At 48.0% G+C, this 14,847-nt stretch overlaps 2 protein-coding genes across 6 annotated transcripts in view; both read right to left on the bottom strand.

Moving 5' to 3' along the window:
• Window positions 1–6,350, bottom strand: part of Atp6v0a4 (ATPase H+ transporting V0 subunit a4) — an 86,819-nt gene extending 80,469 nt beyond the window's left edge. For both annotated transcript variants that reach the window (XM_076566507.1, XM_076566510.1), the window contains exon 1: window positions 6,211–6,350. The gene's annotated coding sequence lies outside the window, so the exon portion shown is untranslated. The remainder of the gene's footprint in view (window positions 1–6,210) is intronic.
• Window positions 6,351–7,925: 1,575 nt separating this feature from the next.
• Kiaa1549 (KIAA1549 ortholog) overlaps window positions 7,926–14,847 on the bottom strand; it is a 136,024-nt gene continuing 129,102 nt past the window's right edge. Inside the window, exons 19-20 of one of the 4 annotated variants that reach the window (XM_076566504.1) lie at window positions 12,375–12,520; window positions 7,926–10,906 (exon numbers count right to left, since the gene is read on the bottom strand). In XM_076566504.1, the coding sequence (XP_076422619.1) occupies window positions 10,652–10,906; window positions 12,375–12,520 (401 nt within the window). In that variant the 3' untranslated portion in view covers window positions 7,926–10,651. The remainder of the gene's footprint in view (window positions 10,907–12,374; window positions 12,521–14,847) is intronic. The other 3 variants (XM_076566503.1, XM_076566505.1, XM_076566506.1) reach the window with 3 other exon arrangements.

Here is a 14,847-nt window from a genome sequence, read left to right as displayed (position 1 = left end):
TTATTACATCCCAGTGATATGATAGACACTTCAGGAGCTCTGGGAATGTGGAATGTCATGGAGTGCAAGACGAAGCCCTTGCTTCAGCCAGGGGGGCTGTAAAAAAAACACCGTGAAGGTCACACACGTGTACCTGGTGTGGTGGTACATGTGAAGGCCAGAGGTGGCCATCAGGTGTTCATTTGCTCTGTACCTTTATTCATTTTGTTGATAGGGTCAGCTTAGTATAAAGTCAGCTTGACTGTAAAATGTCCTGAACAGTCCCCATCACAGAACACTTTTAACATTAACATGGATCGGATCGCATTTACGTGTGTGTGTGTGTGTGTGTGTGTGTGTGTGTGTGTGTGTGTGTGTGCGCGCGCGCGCATGCGTGCGCGCGCGCCAGCATCCTGAAACTGGAGTTCACTCACCGGCTAGACTAACTAGCCAACAAGGCTCTGGGATCCTTGTTTCTGCCTTCCAGTACAGGGATGATCGTAGGTACCCCCACACTGGGGTTTTCACATGCGTGTGAGGAACGCCACCTTCAGGTCCCCCTGCTCGCACAGCAAGCACCCCACCCACTGAGTCAGCTCCCTAGCTCTCACCTACAAACAATGGTTTATTTTTATGTGTATGAGTGTTGTCTGCATATATATGCACACCATATGTGTGCCTGCTCCCCACAAAGGACAATCGGGGCATTAGATCCCCTGAAACTGGATTTATGGACAGTTGTGAGCCACCGTATGGGTGCTGGGAACTGAATTCAAGTCTTCTGTAAGAGCTGTCAGTGTTCTTAACCTCTGAGACATCTTCCACTCTCCACCTAACTTTTTTAAAAGACTAAAATTTACTAGAATTTTGATGCTGGCATCTTTAGTGTACTTATATTAGCTTTTATTTTTCTATATTGATGCTAACGTAGCCTTTGGGCTAGAAAAAGGTAAAACAGTTAAAGATTGCTGGGCAGTGGTGGCGCACGCCTTCAATCCCAGAACTCAGGAGACACAGACAGATGAATCTCTGAGTTCAAGGCTAGCCTGGTCTACAGAGTGAGTTCCAGGGCAGCCAGGGCTACACAGAGAAACCCTGTCTCAAAAAACAAAAAACAAAACAAAAAAAATGAAAACAAAACAAAACAAAAAACAGTTAAAGATCATTGGTTTTTGTATGATGCCTACCTCATTTTTTTGTTTTGGTTTTGGTTTTTTTGTTTTGTTTTTTTGTTTTTGTTTTCCAAGACAAGGTTTCTACGTGAAACAGTCCTGGCTGTCCTGGAACTCACAGCCAGACTAGGCTGGCCTCGAACTCAAAGATCCTCCTGCCTCTGCCTCCCAAGTGCTGGGATTAAAGGTGTGCACCACCATTGCCTGGCTATCTCGTTTCAATTTAGTGTGTCTTGAAAACGTTTAACATCACTGATGGTTTATAAATCAAATTTGTCTCACTAAGAAGACTATCTGTGACAAAAACACACGGTTCCCAGACTTCACTTGCTTTTGTGTGTGACTGTGGGGTGTTGTTTGTGGAGGTCCTTCCACTAGGGGGGCTCTGGGGACAGAACTCAGATCCTCAGGCCTGGCCCACTGACTGAGCCATTTCACTGGGCTACTGGTTCTTAGATGTCAAACCGAGGCAGCAAACATTCTTTCTCTTACAGCTTTAGAAGTTCCCAATCTTGTCCGTCTTTGAATTCTCCTAAAATTAGCAGATCTAGCATCTGTTTAAGGCCACAGCACAGAACTACTGTTGAAAAACAACCTGCTTATTTTCACTGAAACAAAGCAACCCGGCTCAGCTAGAATTCCTTTCCCCTTAAACTCTGCACTACCATTTTCTTCAGGATTTTAAAATATTAAATGAAAGAAACCACTCATTGAGACTCATGACCACATCACAGAGCCCCAATCCAAATATTTCCCCTCCCAGGCCCTGCTAAAGGAGCCTCCCCAGCCCGGCCTCTGTATAGGATGTTACCATGTAAGCTTCCAGACAGGGTTGGCTTATCCTTTCCCAGTGCTACACCTTGGTGTGAGTAGACAAACAGTACATCCGCAGCTACACAAATGTGGTCTACCCAGACTTGCCGCTGTGATCTTTCCAGACTCTAACAACAGACAACCAAACACACCCTCCCTGTAGTCCACCCAGGATGGGCAGAGGTGGGAGCTGAGAAACGTGCTGGAGAGCCACTGGGAATCAAGTTACTAGACAAACAGGGCATCTTGCAATAACAAGGTCTTGGTAAATGATCTCCCTCGGGAGCTGGCCTGCTCCTGTCTCCCCTTTCACCTAAGCTGTGCTGAGCAGGGAGGGACAGACCGGAGAGGGAGGGGCAAGAAATGACCACTGCTTTGGGCGTGGGAGCAGCCTGACCTTCAACGCTGAAGCTGTTCCTAGTGACTGCTCTCCTAGTACTTTGGACCTGTTTACACTCAGAGCAGGTAAAATCTGGCTAGGTAATACATTCCATCGACTCCCTCAGCACTTCTGTGGCTTAAAAAAAAAAAAAACCTCTTCATTACAACATACTACGATATACAGATATATATAAAGAGAGGTATCTTTGAAACCTGGAGCTTATGCAGGGACACTTGGCTCAGTCTGGGAGGAAGGGACTGGACCTCCCTGGACTGAGTCTACCAGGTTGATCGCAGTCCTCGGGGAAGGACTTGTCCTGGAGGAGGTGGGAATGGGGGGTGGGCTGGGGGTAAGGGAAGGGGGTGGGAGGGGGGAGAATAGGGAACCCATGGCTGATATGTAGAACTGAATGGTATTGTAAAATAAACTATATATATATAAACTTATTATATATATATAAATATTTCACCAGACCTTTGAAAGGCACATCCTCCTTGGGGTTGTTAACCCACCCTATTCTGGGAACATGTGGTATTGTTTGAATAGGAAAGCAAAATTTTCATGAATTTTGTAAACATTCTTTAAAAAAAAAAAGAGAGGTATCTATACAGATCTCTGTGTATGTGTATATATGTATGTATAGATATCTTTATATATACATATCTATATATCTATATGTATATATAATATTGTGGTACTAAGGGTCAAACCTAGGGCCTCACATGTACCAGGCAAGCACACTACCATTAAGCTACACCCATACCCAGTATTTATTAATGAAAACTGTCTTGATATATTGGAATATATGATCACTGCATATTCAAGTATGTTATTTTTCTTTAGAAGTTTTTTTTTTTTTTAATTTGCTTAAACATTCATAATGTCCTATTCCTGCTATTAGATTTTTGGTGGGTGGGGGATCAAGTCAGGGTTTCTCTGTGTAACAGTCATGGCTGTCCTGGAACTTGCTTTGTAGACCAGGCTGGCCTGGAACTCACAGAGATCCAGGGATTAAAGGCATGGACCACCATGCCTGGCTTAGACTTTAAGTCTTTTAAATTTTTTTTAAATTTTACGTGTGTATGTGTATGTGTGTGTGTGTGTGTGTGTGTGTGTGTGTGTGTGTGTGTGTGTGTGTGTGTTTTCACATGCATGGAGGTCCAAGGACAACATACAAGATTTAGTTCTTTCCATCATGTGAGCTCTGGAGATCAAATCCAGGTAGTCAGGCCTGGAGGAATGTGCCCTTACTTGTAAAGACACTCAATGGCCAAGTTTTAAATTTTTTTTTAATTAATTATTTTACAGGTGGGGGTGTGAATGCAAGCACACACTTGGCCATGTCACACCTGTGGAAACCCCTGGCTGAGGCAGGATCTGTCACTGCACTACACACTCCCGTCCTCAGAGCTTCAGGGTGACTGTCCCATCCCTGTGTCCCATCTAGATGTAGCAGTGCTGGGATCAGAGATGTGTGACCACGTCCAGCTTTCTTTTTTGGGTTCTGGAACTGAACTTGGGTCTTTAGGTTTGCACGGCACCTTTTCTCGGCCATCTCCCTGGCCCACTATTAAGATTTTTGTTCCTTTGTTTTTAGTGTTTAGAACTATCTGAGTCTTCATATTGGGCTATGCTGACTGTTGCTGGTTTTGAGATTTCCTTTTGGTTGTTGTTGTTGTTGTTATTATTATTATTATTTTGGTGGTTTAAGAATTGAACCAAAGGCCCCAAGCATGCTACACTCAGCTACTAACTCTGAACCTTTGAGACAGGATCTCACTAGGTTGACTGCACTCGCCTCAAACTCACAGTCCTCCTGCCTCAGCCTCTGGAGTGCCAGGATTACAGGTGTGTGCCCCTGTACCTGGCTGAATGCTCCTTGAAGAGTTATTTCCTTGAGCCTTGAAGCTGGTAGCTCTGCCTTCACCATGAGTAGGAGCCATGCTCTCAAAGAAGCTCGGCAAGTCCTGGATTAGCATGCTCAGGGCAGGGCTGCAACAGCCATGGCAATACCCTGTGTGCTCGACCTGACAAGGTTAGTTTATCTGCGTATGTATAAATAGAGTTGCGAAGGGGCAGAGAGGGTTTCTGTATCTTTTCTAGAGCTCCCCGTTAGTGAGGTCTTTTATACAAAACTGGCAATCCACAGAATCCAGTCTATGCACAGACTGGATTTCATCAGCATTGCCACGTTGGTGGTCCCAGGATGCTGCCACCCGGGAGTCCATGTTTTTCTTAGTTGTTGTGTTCCCCTAAGTTCTCAATTGTTCTGCTTTCTTGAGGTGCCAGGGAGTTTCATTTTCTTGGGTTGCAAAAACCAGCCCTAGCTTGCCCTATTCTCCTTTCGAGGTGGAAGGAACTTTGCTCTTCTCATTTGCGTTTTTAAACCATGGTGTCCCGTTCTTTTCGATCTGCCTGCATCTGCTTAGAGGATGCAGCTGCTGGGCCAGTGGGCAGCCGCGAAGTGGACGCGGCACCTCTCATGGGAACGGGGACACAATTCTGCCAGCTGCGCTGAGTGGAATGCTTTTGATGGAAGTCCCTGGAAAACCACACTAGGTGTTCTCAGCAGGCACTCAAAATCAAGGAACAAAGGTCACCTCAGCACGGGCAACCACATTTGACAAACCACAAAACAACGGTGTTGCAAAGGAATAAACCAGAAAGGATCACTTCGACACCAATTCGTAGCATTTATTGACATTTCCATTTAAAATGCTAGGAAAGCTGTAAAAATTGTAAACATGGGAACCAAACACTGCATAAATTATCTCCAAACTCTACAGCACATTAGAAAACAGTGCAGCTAATTGAAGGGTAGAAACGTAACCGACAAATAGAAGGGCGGGCTCAATCGCTAAATCACACACCCACACTGAGCTTTAAGTGCCCGTTGAGATCAGCACACCATGATTGTCAAGTTGCAGTCTTGATGCCACAGGTGGCCCAATCCGCTCTGCAGTTTTGTGTATTAACACGCATCATCTAGCACAAGGATGCAAAGTCAGAACACGGACCTCAACCCAGCTGGAGACAAGTCGGTCCCGCAGCGGCCGGCCGGCCGGGCAGAGCAAGCTTCCCTGCGGACAGTGCTAGTCGGGGTCTCTGTTCCTCTGACTCCACAGCGAGCTCTGCAGAGGAGAGCAGAGCCCGGGGGAGCCTTTCTATAACCGTTTCTGAACCGACTCCCTGACGCTCAGGACGACTAAATTAAGGACCAGACACCTTGGTTGCTCTGGCACCTCCTGCTTCTTTCTCTACTGCAGGGGCAGAACAGGGCGTCTGGCTTTAACTTAGCACTATATGTCTCCCAAACTGTGTCTTTGGGAGTCATGAGTCCTTGGTATATCTGGTGGGCACGAGAAAAGACATCAGTGATGCTCCAAGCACATCACTGAAGTGGCCCCCGAAACAGAGAAACCCATAGGAAGGAGGCAAAGCAGGGGGCCTGGATTGACCTGCCCTGTGGGACACGGGCCTGGGAGGAGCTTATCGGGTGTAGACATTCACTGTTCCTCTTGCGTCCTGGCTGGTTCCTAACCGACTCGTGTTCCCAAAGGCATTTACTATTCCTTTTCTATACTTCAATGCTGCTGTGTGTTCTTTAAGATAATTGTCGAGTGTCCTGTTACACACACAGGCATGAATTAACACTGTACCACGACGGTTCAGTTTTCAAGTCTTTTTTAGCATGGACAAAAGAATTCTAGTTTAAAAACACCCACAATCACCACCCCCCTCTAGACCCCTCCCCCTCAAAACAAACCACCTGAAATGTGCACCACTCTTGTTTGCTAGGTGACGAGTGTAAGCCTATATATTTCATGAGAATGTTACAACAGAGGCCCATAGAAACCCTCTCACCTGTTCCAGGAATGTCTGTAATGGGCTGGTCTAAATGCTGGAGCTCAATGGACTGTCCCATACAGACGGGTTTGTGCTCACGGGTGTAGAAGCGGACTTCCTTGTACTCCTGCTTGGACCAGATGTGGACAAGCAGGTTCTGATGGTGAGCGCTGGAGCCTTCACTTTGGAGGTAGAAATGACATGGCGAAAACTCCACTAGCAGTGAGCTTGGTAAATAGAGGAGCACCCTGCCCTGTGCCCAGAACTTTGACCCGACATCCTTCCAAGTGTCTAATTCCTAAGGATCCAGGATGGAGGGGCCAAGGGAGGCCTAAGGAATGATTAACTCGTGAAATTCTGCCTAAACAGACTAGTGTCTGGGGACTGGCTTGGTTCCTGGCGCACTCACGGAGACCTGGACCTAACTGCAGGGAACACTGTATACAAGAAGGCAGGGATTACTGGTTTCAGCCTGAGGCCTTCCAGGCTTACCAGCACCTGTGCTTTGGGTCACAGGCCTCATGCCTTCAGAAGTTCTGCTTGGCAAAATTCCCACTGCCTGAAAGTCATCTATGCCATCTGATGAGCACACACTGTGAGAGGAAACAAAAATGGGAGGAAAACATGGAGGAGTAAAGAAGCCAGACGTACTTATCCACAGCCTGCTGAAGACCACAGAGGACCACCAGGATCTGCTAGAAGCTCAGGCCTGCGGGGCCCATCTCGCGCCACTGACTTGAGACCAGACATGGGCAGTTCTTGGTACCCTGGCCTCCCTTCCGCGACACCAGGGCTCTTCCTAGGCAGGTCTCACTAGCCTGCTCGCTCGCTCGCTCGCTCGCTCGCTCTGTTTCTGGACAGGTTTCCTCCCAACACTACTTCCTCCTCTTCCGATTGAGTGCTCACACTACCACAGCTCCAGATCAAGTTCACTGTCAGTGACAGAGCACCCCATTCCTAAACCCTGATCCCCTGCCGTACCACCAAAGTGGGTCTGCAGCTGGCTTCTCCAATAAGATCTCATCAATGCCAAACACGCAACTTCTATGACTACTGAATATCCAACACAACTGTGCCCTTTGCATTTTGTGGATATCTAAGCCACGCTGCTTATCTAGAGCGTCCATCTTTTATACCTGTCTGTACTATCCAGCCGAGCTTCTAAGATCTCTTGGAAGACAGGGCTCATGTCTGCTGACCCTATCTAGTGTCAGAAACCGCAGAAAGTCAGGAGCAAAAAAAAAAAAAAAAAAAAAAAAAAAAAAGACCTTTGAAGCTAACAAAGGGTTAAGTTCGAAGCAGACCAGCAGGAAGAGGGGTCACACTGGGCTCTCAGCTTTGGTCTGACTGCCTACATGTGAACCCAGACGCTGGCAGATCACAGCGTATCACATCATCCGTGCCGGAACACTGACACAGACATCTCATATGTTCACAGTGACTGAGGCTCCCTCCTCAAGGGATGTCTGCAAGCAAGATCACCTGATCCTTAGAAGCAGAGATCCTATGAGAGGGGTGTGTGTGTGTGTGTGTGTGTGTGTGTGTGTGTGTGTGGTGGGGGGACATGGTCTTGCTGATAACAAGAATGACATTCCAAAGGAACCAGACACAAGGAATTAGCAACAAAGGAGACAACAAAACAGCACTTCTCCAAGCTCGCTGTCCTAAAATGCGGACTCGAACTTGCAGTTTGCGTTTCTCGACAGTACTTGTACAATTAGGAGAGAAGGACAGACATCAAACTTAACTTTTATTTTGGGGTGCTTTAACATGTGGGACACCAAAGTTACACACGTTGAACAGGACCACCTTTTTCAGGGGAGCACACTGGCTGAGTGGCTGGACGCCTGCTGGGCATGGCATATCCCACAGCAGTTTCAGTGTGATAGACCTGCTGTGGCGGGTGTTCAGGGAAAAGGAGTACAAACTGAGTGTGCTTTAAATAACCAACAACCGAGCGCGCTGGAGCTCCCCAAGGGTCTGCGTGCCAAACTACACCCCACCTTTGGCTGTACACCTGTTTAGAGAGGTGTATCTGTTCTAGGAATAAAAATACAGGTAGAATCCCTTTATTATACTTTCTTTCTTTTTTTTGCTTTTCAAGACAGGGTTTCTCTGTGTAGCTTTGGCGCCTGTCCTGGATCTCGCTCTGTAGACCAGGCTGGCCTTGAACTCACAGAGATCTACCTGCCTCTGCCTCCCAAGTGCTGGGATTAAAGGTGTGCGCCACCACCACCCAGCTCCTTTATTATACTTTCAAAGGCATCAAAATTGCGGTTGTCACCACATCCTCAGACACCACGGCTTATTTCGACAGTGTACAAAGGAGGTGATCACTTTTAGGATACTCTACGTCCAAAACACTCATGACTCAGGGCGAGAAAGGGCCATTTACTCTGCATTGTGTCATTTAAATTTCTCACAAGGTGTCATAATAAAACTCTGCCTGGATATTTGAGACTTGGTTTTTTGAGTGGCTTGGAAAGAGGATCTTCCAGCTTGGGAAAAGTATATACTAAATCAAGACTAGCAAATAAACCAAGAACAGGGGTCTCCTCCTCCATGCTCTGCAGACTGCCTGTGGGCCACCTGATGAAGAGCTGTGGATTCCTCCTGCATGCCTTCTCATCTAGAGTGTGCAGACAGGCACTGGCTGTTCCAATTTCTAGGAGCAGGTGGTCCTCGTGTCCTGAGACTAAGAAGGGCAGAAACAATTCTGGAACCAGTGACTATAGTCTGGGAGCTTCTTCAAGCTGTTACCATGTTTTTTTTGTTTTGTTTGTTTGTTTTGTTTTTTCGAGACAGGGTTTCTCTGTGTAGCTTTGGCGCCTTTCCTGGATCTCGCTCTATAGACCAGGCTGGTCTCGAACTCATAGAGATCCGCCTGCCTGTGCCTCCCCAGTGCTGGGATTAAAGGCGTGCGCCACCACCGCCCGGGTGTTACCATGTTCTTACAACCTGCCTAGACACACAGGCTTTGATTAGGCCGAGCTCCGCACACTCTACCCCATTATCTGTTGCTCAATAAAAAGTTCTCATTCATCTGAGGAAGAGGCTCCTGGTGGGACTCCTCTGTGAGCCCGCAATGTCCCACGGTCTCATTCAGGCACCAGAATACAGAATGTCACTGACTACAATGTCAGAAGCTGAGAAATGTGACTTCAGAATTATACTGTGAGATGACCTCTCTCTGGCCAAAGTGAGTAAGAGTTTTCAGACAAAGCAATGATAACAAAATCAGAAATGGGGGAACTTCATTTCCTTCCCGGTCTCAAGGCCCTGTATTCTTCAGTTATTACCGAGGGAGGCTGACAGGAACACAGTGCCACTTCCAGGCTGGGGCCCAGGAAACTTGACTGCTATGGGAAGACTCATGGCGACAGGGTGGTCCTAAGAACCACTGAAAACAATGTCTGCTCCCATAAGACTTCTCATTCAAACATAATCTGAGCAAACTGTGAGCCAAGTGCAAGGACCTGGTCGTTAGGACACCCCAACAGCCTCATTCTGTAGGCTGGACCTCACCGAGATGCTCCTGTCACCAAGAGCTGGGTGTGCCCAATGAGCAAACAGCAAATACAACTAAGACTGGAAGTCTAAACTCTGATATGTATTTTGAATAACCAAATAAATATTAAGCTTCCCCCTCCCCAATGCAGGAGTTCTTTTTTCCTTTTCTTCCCCCACCCCCAGAACACGATGAAACCGCCAACATACTCTTGTCCTGCAAAAGCCACAGCTGTGTCTGGCAGACGGGAAGGTGAAGGGCCCTCGGAGCTTAGCACCAGAAGAAGGAGAAGGGACGCAGGCGATGGCTTCTTTTGGAATCACCAGGCTCCACACCTACCATTGCGTTTCTCACTGGTAGCTTTTTTAGATTACCAAACAGTCTCAGCATGTCTTGTTGTTAATATTACTATTAAAATAAGTTCCTATGGAGGAAAAGAGGGACCAAGCTGGTACTAAAATGTCTTGCCAATCTCTCTTCTCAGGAAACAGAGCAGCGGGTGTGTTGTACGAGCCGGTCAGACTCCCATGGAAACGCTGCCTCCTCCATCCCTAACCACCTGTAGGTTTTAATATTTTGCCTCTGAAAGAGGAGACTAACTTAGCATTTTTGTTAGCTTAGGACCGAGTTTTGGTTTTTCTCGTGTGTGTGTGTGTGTGTGTGTGTGTGTGTGTGTGTGTGTGTGTGTGTGTGTGAAGTGCTGGCTTTTGGCCCAAAGTACACACATTTTGACTGAACCCAAGTGGCCACCAAATTGCCAACCCAGCGGATGAACCATGAGTTGTCCGTGCGACTTTATGGCATCTTCTAAAATTGCAACTTGTTCCCTTCCTCGGGCGGCTTGCCCGGAGATGCTGCTTCCGACTCTTACAAACACCCACTCAGTTGATTTCCTTTTGGTCTTGCTTCCACAGGAAGCAGATACTTGGCAAACCTGCAAGGGGGTGCTGATCAGCTGTGGAAGTTCTGTACTGAGCCCTGTTTCTGGGAGAGTCGCAGGAGCTCCTCTCGGATCGCTTTGATGAGGGAGGCGGAGGAGTGGCCGGGTTGGAGGTCCTCTGTGGAGCTGGTGGGGTAACCCAGCCCAGGGCCCTGCAGCCCTCGGTGGGTGAGGTTCCCGGGAGGAGCTGAGGGCTCCCTGCCCGAAGTCCTTGGCACCTGAAACAGCGGTGAAGAAGAATATTCTTGATGTCCAAGCATGTGGGTCTGAAAGACACAGTAAATATTATTACACTTCCCCTGCGAGAACAAGAGATAAAGCAAATTGACACTGGGGATGCCAAGTTGCCCTCCACCCATCTCCCACCAACTCCTTCAGCTCTCCAGCTTGGTCCTTCCCACCCAAGACCCTGTATGCTGGGTGTAGAGTGAGCGGGTACACACAGGAGCTGCTCCAGGGCTTCTGATTCATGGGGAGAACAAAGAGAGAGAGACTGGGTGCCAGAAAGGAAAAGTGGGGCTGGGAACACACACATGATAATATCCCAGAGTGGAGCAGCCTAGGAGCCACTGGCAAGAGGCATGATGAGAACCCATGCCTCTGTTCTGGTGCCCAGGGAGTGTGCATAAGAGCATACTGGAGCCGGGCGGTGGTGGCGCACGCCTCTAATCCCAGCACTCAGGAGGCAGAGGCAGGCAGATCTCTGTGAGTTCAAGGCCAGCCTGGTCTACAGAGAGAGTTCCAGGAAAGCCAGGGCTATACAGAGAAACCCTGTCTCGACACCCCCCCCCCCCCAAAAAAAAAAGGAAAGAAAAAAAAAAAACGTCTAACTATGAGGAATTTAGTGTGGCCACCGAGAAGGTAATAAATTGAAATAAAAGTTGGCACATAGCAAGGAGATGAAAACAGAGGCATCTTCAGGTCTGCATTCTCAAAATCAGTTCATTTACACCAAGATAGAAAATTCTTAAAAAAAAAAAAAAAGTTACTTTCTTTTATTTGTGTTTGTGTGTCTTTCTGTGTGTGTGCATGCATGTACACATGTCAGTGTGTGTCTGTGTGTGCATGTACATGTCAGTGTGTGTCTGTGTCTTTCTGTGTGTGTGTGCTTGTACACATGTCAGTGTGTGTCTGTGTGTGCATGTACATGTCAGTCTGTGTCTGTGTGTCTTTCTCTCTGTGTGTGCATGTACATATGTCAGTGTGTGTCTGTATGTGTATGTTTGTGTGTGTTCCCACTGAGGCCAGAGAGGGCATCAGATCCATTGGAGCTAGAGTTATTGGTACTGGAGAGTCACTGGACAAGGGTTCTAGGACTTGAACTCTGGTCCTCCTGATTGAACAGCAAGTGCTCTTAACCATCGATAAGTTCTCCAGCCCCATGAAATTCTTGAGAAAATAAAGTCCTTGCAGAGATTAACGGTGCTCACGCTGAATAGCTAGAAACCCAAAGGACGATGGTTGCCCCAAGTCACGTACTTATCATAAAACCATCCCAGGTGGTGGTCAAGGGGGGAGCGTCATCGGCAAGCCAGTGAGGACACAGAAAAGGTAAGATCGTGAAAAGCGAGAGTGACCACACCAAGGAAGTCTGGATTTCATTCAGGTCCATGACTTCCAACCTGAACCCTGCCTCGGGAAGATCACAGCCATTCCACAGTGGAAGGGACTTCCCCCAACAGCACAACCAAGCTAGGGCGAGAGGAGCGAAGGGCGGAAGCCCCAGATACTCACGGCTTCTCTTCGCCCGGCCTCCTCCTCCCCGTACACAGGCCAGCCTGGTCCCCCGTACTGGCCGCCTCTGCCGGGAGGGATTTCCACCGGCTGGGCCCCGATTCGGCTTGCGATTCCCACCTGCGTCAGGTGCTGGATCTGGGAGCCTGAAAGGAACAGAGCAGTGACCAGGTGAGCGCCCACAGCACAGCCGAAGGGAGGCTGCCAAGGCTCCCTCAGCTCTGACCACGGGCTCCTTCGAGGACAGGGAAAAACCAGGTATTTTTCGAACTCTGTGCTGATCTCGAGCATCTCAGAAGTGGCATTTCATAAGAAAGCAGGTGGAGAGAGAGAGAGCTGCTTTCATCCCCCTCAACATGATGCTGAGGCAAGGCTCCTAACTTTCCACCTCCACCGTCAGATGTCTGGGGATGAGGGATCACAGATGTCTTGAAAGGGGCAGAACGTTTTGAGGCCGTAAAGAAGCTGAAGTCTGGCACCTTCCTGCTTGTAGCTTTGAGATTCACAAGGACCTGATGTATGATGCGCTTTTTTCTCTTAAAAAGCAGGCGATGAGATTATTTAAATTCAGAACATTCAAAGTACACTACATGTTTCCACGACAGCCACAGCACAAGTAACCCCACTTGCTAGCTTAACAGCAAGCGGCAGCGAAGGCAAGGCCAGGTGTGGGCGAATTCCCCACACCCAGACATTGGCTTGTGTGTGGCTACAAAAGCCAGGTGCTCCCGTCTTTCTCCTGCTGGCATGTGGCACATGGAAATACAACACAAACACCCTACACTGCAATCAGGGAAGAAAAGGAAGGATCTTGATTTTATTTTTTGGTAGTGCTAAGGACTGAGTCCAGGACCTTGTACTGTTAGGCAGGGGCTCCACCAGTGAGCTACACCCAACTCCTCAAACTTGATCTCTGAGCGCTGTGAAATACAGCACATAGTTCTAAACACTCCTAGGATCATCAAGGTAACCCATGGTACAGAAGCTCTCTGGGGGGGGGGGCGGCTTTGGGGTAATGTGGCCTCTCTGTTTCAGCCCATTTTTATGCTGTCCAGTTGTCTCAGCTAACAGACTACATCTTAAAAGGAACTCTTCCACGGTCATATCTGGACATACAGCAATAACTGATGGTCAGGTAAAAAAGAAGTCTGGGCCTTGGCCAGGGCAGTGAGATCCACATGAGCCCTGGTCTGCACCTGGAAAGAGTGCAGCATGGAAATCCTCTAGCAATGTCGGCTGGCACTATCCACTCCGCGGACACAGGCTGTGCACATCTTCAGAGGTCACAGATGGGACCCAGGAAGGGATTAAATAAGCCACACAGTGGCTGGAATCATAATGTAGTCCTGACTTTGAATATTGCTTTGATCCCTTAACAAAACAGTGCCGGCTTCCAGCTGACTCGACTCAGAGCCTGGCAGATCCTCAGCGGAGACAAGAACTGTGTCCTCCAGAGGCTGGCTCTTGCCAGCTCCTCACATCTTCAGTCACCACAGAGGGTTAGTTCAGGGAACAGGAGATATAAGGTAGATCACGCCCCAAACATGTAGGTGGTAACTTGAGGATCCGGGATCATTTCAAGCCTTTCCTGACTCTTATTTTAAATAGCTGCACATGGCCAGATATGGTGGCACACAGCAATAATCTAGGTACTCAGGAGGCAGAGGCAGGTGGACCTCTGAGTGTTTGAGAGCCAGCTTGGTCTACATGGTGAGTTCCAGGACAGCCAGACCAAAACAGTGAGAAATAAAGTCAGATGAATAAACAGCCGCACAATTTACTCACTGGCTATCCGGGGAGGTAAGATTCCTGTTCTTCCTACTCCGAACAATGATGTGCTAAACATCTTGATGCATGTCATTTGCCCCTCAATATTTTGGATTTGGGAGCAGGGAATACACATTTTCTTGTGCATTCCAAAAAAAAAAAAAAAAAAAAAATTTACCAAACCAACAGCTCATGAGTCCTACTTACAAACTGGTCCCCAAAGCCCTCACTACATGATTCTGCTTCCTGACTGCGTCCCAGGCACCTCACACTCCGCCTTCCCCACCAAGATGAACTGGAACCCTCCAAGTGAGCAAGGCCAACCCACCCTTCCTCAAATAGCTCTTGACTAGCAATGAGACTGTAATGAATACAGCCACCAGCAGCCACAACGCGACAGGACACTAACAGTGGCAGCTGATGTGTGTTGAAGTGGGTGACACACCACGCGTTTGGGGTACTTGACACTTGTCATCTTGTTAAATGCTCCAAACAACCCAGGGGCTCAGCACCAGACCAAAAAACCGGATGTGTATTAGTCACCACATTTGGGGGTGGGGTTATCAACACAGGGTTTATCTGTGTAGCCCTGGCTGTCCCAGAATTCACTCTGTAGACCAGGCTAGCCTTGAACTCACAGAGATTTCCCTGCCCTTGTTATCCAAGTGCTGGATTAAAGGCCTGCAACACTATATCGCAAATCACC

Source organism: Peromyscus maniculatus, chromosome 3 (genome assembly GCF_049852395.1).
Source record: "Peromyscus maniculatus bairdii isolate BWxNUB_F1_BW_parent chromosome 3, HU_Pman_BW_mat_3.1, whole genome shotgun sequence".
NCBI lineage: Eukaryota > Metazoa > Chordata > Mammalia > Rodentia > Cricetidae > Peromyscus > Peromyscus maniculatus.
This window is presented reverse-complemented; position numbering and strand designations above follow the sequence as displayed.